We start from the raw sequence: 5,302 nt of genomic DNA, 5'->3' as shown, positions 1-5,302 counted from the left end.
AGAAACTCTCGGTCGCCTAGCCGACCGAAGGACAACAAACCCTAGCCTTCTTTGTTAGGGGACAACAAGTCAAGAGAGGAGAACCCTCGCTAGATCATCCACATAGTTTCACGAAGAAACTAGCAAGCCAACAGCCACCGGCGGCGATGCGGCCGACGGCGATTTGATAGCAACAAGGAACGAAGGCGATCCCATATGTTGAACACATCTATCGACAGAATACGACAAGACGACGGGAATTGATGAATCGATTCATTGCAACGTACATATAATCTTTTATTTTCAATTTAATAATGCGTTGGCATGGTCATGAACTCAAGACCTCTTAGTTGGAATACCATATTAAAATCATGCTCCAACCAACTCATTCAGAAGTACGAACTGATGAAGAGAGACGGGCAATATATTTCAATAATTGTAGCAGCATTTTAATTTAATCAATATATGGGCTGGTGTTTTCTAAAAAAACCCCTTTTGGCCAAAAAAAAAGACCCCAGACGATTTTTCTTCCCTTGAACTGTCCCGGACGATCTTCAACCAGCAGCTCATCCGCCACCGCAGAAATCACGAGGCAACTCATGAGCGTCCGTCGTCCTCTTCCGGTCTTCCCCAATCACATCCCATCCCAACCCAATAAACGAGAATTCCGTAAATGCCCCCTGGTTCCGAGGCGTCAACCCTTCGCCTAAAAACACCTTTTCTCCCTACCCTCCACCCCCCCTCTTCCGCCCGCGGCGGCTCAAACTTAAACCCTAGAGCCGCTCCCCTCCTCGCCTCCTCAGCGCTCGCCATCCGATTCGCCAGTCCCCAATCCCCCCAGGGAGGAGCTTCCGCGAAGGCAAGTACGCCCACACGTATCTTCGGCTTCCGGTCCCGCGTGCCTCGCCTTTGCGCTTCATTCCGTGCCCGAAACGCGAGAATTTTTTTGGGGCGTTTTTCCTTTCATTTGTGGGTGGAGATTAGCAGGTGCTTCGTGATGGATTCGTCAGCATTTTTTGAAGAATTTTTTTTCGTTCTTCCTCTTGCAGGTCCGCTGCTGCGGTCATGGCTCGCGTCTACGTGGGGAATCTGGATCCGCGCGCCACTGCACGCGAGATCGAGGACGAGTTCCGCGTGTTTGGGGTTCTCAAGAGGTGAGATGCCTGTGACTTTGTTTAACAATTCTGAAGCTAGCAGTACGGTGCATACCCTTGCTTATTTTCACGAGTTTGGTGTGATATAACTACTTGCTTGCCTGTAGACATGCTAAGTTGTAGTTTCACATTTCATGTTCAGCTGGTGACTAGCTCGTCTGCTAAAAGTATACGTGCCAAGTATGTTGGTATGCTGGCTATTTGCTAAGCCTGATTTTAGTGCATGATTCGTGTGAAATTCAGAGTTGAGACCATCTCTTGGTGAACATGATGCAGCTTTCTGTTTGAGGAATAGAAGCTTTTATGTATAATTATTGCTTGGTCGCTTGTTTTGCCTTTAGTTTGTTTCTTCGCTCACATTGTAAAATTTCCCTGATAAATAACAGTTTATGTTACTGCATTTTGTGATTTTTTTTTAATTTAAGTTCAACGGGCCATGCATGTACAGGTCTTCTATAGCTTATTTTGGATTACCATATGCTAAAGGGATATAATGTGGTACAAGTTAATAGGCAAATATGAAAACAGTGAAGGTTAGAAAAGTAAGAAATGGATATAAGAGATGTAGAGGCAACATTAAGTGAAGTTATGTGTGGGTGCAGATGATGGTATCATCGTAGTAGTTCTAAAGCACATGCAGCATAGTTAGGTTGGACTGCCAGTGATGCCTTTTCACTTAGAACTACCAACAGTTAATGTGGGAACTACCGCAGGGCTCAGTTGTACATTTTTGAACTCAACAGTCAAGAGTATCTCATTATTTTGAACTTCTTGTCTACTGGTTAAAGGGTTATATGTCTCATCTTTTCCCCTAAGTTATTGTTGTATTTCTGAATGTATCAATCTGGTGGATCTTGTATTTGCGTGGCAAAGAGTTATGTTGTTTCTGCTTTTTCATTAGTTGCTGGCTTGCTGTTGATTAGGTTGATTTTAAGTTAACAACTGCGGTAACAATGATGTTCCGGTTACTTCCTATATGTTTTTGTGCGTGCGGAAATGGGATCGATTGGTTTTGACTTGACTTGTTTTCGTTGCAGTGTGTGGGTTGCTAGAAAGCCGCCAGGATTTGCTTTCATTGACTTCGATGAGACCAGGGACGCAAAGGATGCAATTCGTGAATTGGATGGTAATAATATGATAATCATATTTTTTTTATGTTGATTCTGTATCACTATCTCCATAAGTTAGTAGATTCATGAGTCTAGTTGAGAAAATATTAACGGGGATCATTTCGTGGTTGGCCATTGATCCTTAACCTCGTCCTGATAAGTTCACTAATCACTTGTCTAGAATCTCATACAACTGACAAGTAAATTTTTTGTAGTCTATTTGGCCTAGCTAGCTCATTTTTTGGCTGGTGATGCTAGTGAATTCAGGCCTGTACTGGTGGGATTCATATTGAATGGTCTGATGTATAATCCTTTGTGTTGCCTTTTCAGAGATTAACTCCTGTCCATCAAAGGAAAAAGCCAAAACAAAAAACTGTATTTGCACTGAAACCTAGAAATATATTAGCCCTGTACTTGAAAACCATGAATTGCGACCATGACCAGGAACTAATAACTGATCAGTATCTGTAATCCTGTAGCAATGTACTCCCTCCGTCCCAAAATATAAGAACGTTTTTACACTAGCATAGTGTCAAAAACGTTCTTATATTTTGGGACAGAGGGAGTATATTAATATGTCCTATCCAGTCAGCAAGCACACTTACATGTTGGCTATAGCATGACTGCGGATGGCTAAGATAATCACGCTGCAGTACACTATAACTGCTTTTGTTTACTGGGACTGGCAAGCATTATCATGTGCATTTCCTTAAAAATAAAGAAACTTGGATGACCTTGGTAAACAGCTACCTTATAAATCATAAAATGTTCAACTCAGTTTGAACTAGAAACATGTTCAACTCAGTTTGAACTTGAAACTGCTAAGACTTGTGAGTTCTACTTTTTATTTTAAGGTCTCTTAGATTTGAGCAAGTTCCAATATCATTGTATGATGACCACTTGATCAGCAACATATTAGACATTTTTGTTATTGGCGATTGGACTTCTGTTATGCTTTAGCTGTTATGGAGTCGTCTGTATGTCTGAACATTCATGAATCTGTGACTATGACAATCGTGCTGATTATGCTGTGCTAATAGGCAAGAATGGGTGGAGAGTTGAGCTGTCAACAAAATCTGGTAGTGGCCGTGGCCGAGAACGTGAACGCTCTGGAGGTTCTGATATGAAGTGCTATGAGTGTGGTGAAAGTGGCCACTTTGCACGAGAATGTCGCCTACGGATTGGTTCTGGGGGCCTGGGTAGCGGAAGACGCCGCAGCCGAAGCCCGAGGCACCGCAGCCGTAGCCGTAGCCCAAGATACCGCAGGAGCCCAAGCTATGGCAGAAGGTATGCCCTCCGCTCACAAGTAAATTATGTTTTAGGCATGGACATGTGTTATCTGTCATTATAAATATATACTCCCTCCGTCCGGTAAAGAGTGTACATCTAGAAATTTTAGGACAAATTATGGAGTTGAGTAAAAAATGCATTGGAAAGGTGCAAGCCACCATCTCTCCCCTCTTTAATTACCCAACCCCCAATGAGCTAAGTGCATGTACCGTGTGATGAGAGATATGTTTTCCCACTTTGAAGTGCATTGGGAAGATAGGGGTACACTCTTTTGTGGACAAATTTTGAAGCTAGATGTACACTCTTCACCGGACGGAGGGAGTAGGCTTGAAGAACAAAGGAAGAATATCTTGTGAGATATTGTTTGTGAAAGTTCTAATTTTGACCTAGTAATATTTCTCAGTACATGTGAAGTCAATTCTTCAATTTCTGATTCTTACTTACCCAAGTCCTATGTCATTTACTTCTGTGTTGGACTGTTGGTAAAGTGGTCTAATGTTTCCCTTTTCGTTTTGTCTGCTACAATTTCATCGGCTTTGTCCGTAGGTCAGAAACATAAAATGTGAAGAACCATTTGTACATTAACAGATGGAACAAATTACTGACAATTGCCTTGCTGTAGTAGTATGATCTCTTACTAATACTTTAGCAGCTGTGTGCTCAATGCTTTTATCTTTACCTGATTCAGGAGCTACAGCCCACGGGATCGGTCTCCCAGGAAGCGAAGTTACAGCAGGTCTCCACCGCCTGCCCGTGCGCGAAGCACCAGCAGGTCTCCACCGCCTGCCCGTGGGCGAAGCATCAGCAGGTCACCGCCGCCTGCCCGTGCGCGAAGCATCAGCAGGTCACCTCCGCCTCCTCGCGACAGAAGCATCAGCAGGTCACCACCGCCTCCTCGTGCCAGAAGCATCAGCAAGTCACCACCGCCTGCCCGTGAACGGAGCTATAGCAGGTCCCCAGCACAGCCACCCCAGCGTGAGGAGTCCCCTTATGCTGATAACGCGTGAGCACTTGGTTCCACAATGCTGGAAGTGTTGGGGGGTGGGGGCCTCCGCTTGTTTCCTTGAATGTTTTGGTATGACTATTGAATGGCCAGGCGGCCGAGTATTGTTCTTCCTTGGCATTTGTGTTCTTTTGCTGCTGATACAATTGCGGAAGCGGGATTTCTCTTGACTGGATGACTCTAGCGTATGTAGTTGGTCTTAAGACAAGATATGTTTTCTTTTTCTTTAACATTTGTACTGTTTGATTATTCGGATGCCGTGCATGGATTTTTATGTGCTGATGAAACTGTTTCTTGAATCTTAATGTGTCACCGTCTTGTTACGTTTTTGTTCTCTAGAGCCACTATTAGGCAGTCATATAAACCTTTCATGATCCTGATGACTATCTAGGCAGGTACTAGCATAGAACGAACATTGAAAAGATTCTACATCATGATCTGTAGCTAAAAGCAATGCTTCACGGCAGCTGTTGCTGTTTAAGGTTTGTGAGGACGTCCCGTTTCTATGGCGTGGCTGTTCTGGCCAGTGTTTGGAGTGGACTGTTCGGACATCTTTTTGGCATCGAACACCGGTACATAATTTTGATTTTTTGCCGTCCAACACCGGTCCACAATTTTGTCAGGATAGGTCCGCATGTTTGAAATCCCACATCTTTTGCCGTCCAACGCCGGTCCACAATTTTGTCTGGATAGATTAGCATGTCTGAAATCCCACAAAACAGAAGTAAACACAGCGGAGGGTTGCAGATGTTCGGATCTCCTTCATG

General features: G+C 43.8%; 1 protein-coding gene across 2 annotated transcripts; it reads left to right on the top strand.

The window, feature by feature from the left end:
* Nucleotides 1-659: 659 nt before the first annotated feature.
* On the top strand, nt 660-4,834 carry LOC125513276 (serine/arginine-rich splicing factor RSZ23-like). 2 transcript variants are annotated; one of them, XM_048678346.1, is made up of 5 exons: nt 660-838; nt 1,029-1,133; nt 2,171-2,259; nt 3,283-3,529; nt 4,221-4,834. In XM_048678346.1, the coding sequence occupies exons 2-5, from the start codon at nt 1,045-1,047 to the stop codon at nt 4,537-4,539; spliced, it is 744 nt and encodes a 247-aa protein (XP_048534303.1). In that variant the 5' UTR covers nt 660-838; nt 1,029-1,044; the 3' UTR covers nt 4,540-4,834. The 2 variants fall into 2 exon arrangements, with proteins under 2 accessions (XP_048534303.1, XP_048534304.1); XM_048678347.1 differs by having other exon boundaries at nt 677-842.
* Nucleotides 4,835-5,302: the final 468 nt, after the last annotated feature.

Source organism: Triticum urartu, chromosome 6, assembly GCF_003073215.2.
Source record: "Triticum urartu cultivar G1812 chromosome 6, Tu2.1, whole genome shotgun sequence".
NCBI classification, from domain to species: domain Eukaryota; kingdom Viridiplantae; phylum Streptophyta; class Magnoliopsida; order Poales; family Poaceae; genus Triticum; species Triticum urartu.
The sequence above is the reverse complement of the archived record's forward strand: the minus strand, read 5'-3'. Positions and strand labels throughout refer to the sequence as shown.

What these genes read in the sequence shown, in the direction of transcription:
- LOC125513276 (XM_048678346.1), top strand. Translation starts at nt 1,045, where the DNA reads ATGGCTCGCGTCTACGTGGGGAATCTGGATCCGCGCGCCACTGCACGC. An exon ending in GTGTTTGGGGTTCTCAAGAG is followed by an intron (nt 1,134 to 2,170) that starts GTGAGATGCCTG and finishes TTTTCGTTGCAG; the next exon opens with TGTGTGGGTTGCTAGAAAGC. An exon ending in TGCAATTCGTGAATTGGATG is followed by an intron (nt 2,260 to 3,282) that starts GTAATAATATGA and finishes CTGTGCTAATAG; the next exon opens with GCAAGAATGGGTGGAGAGTT.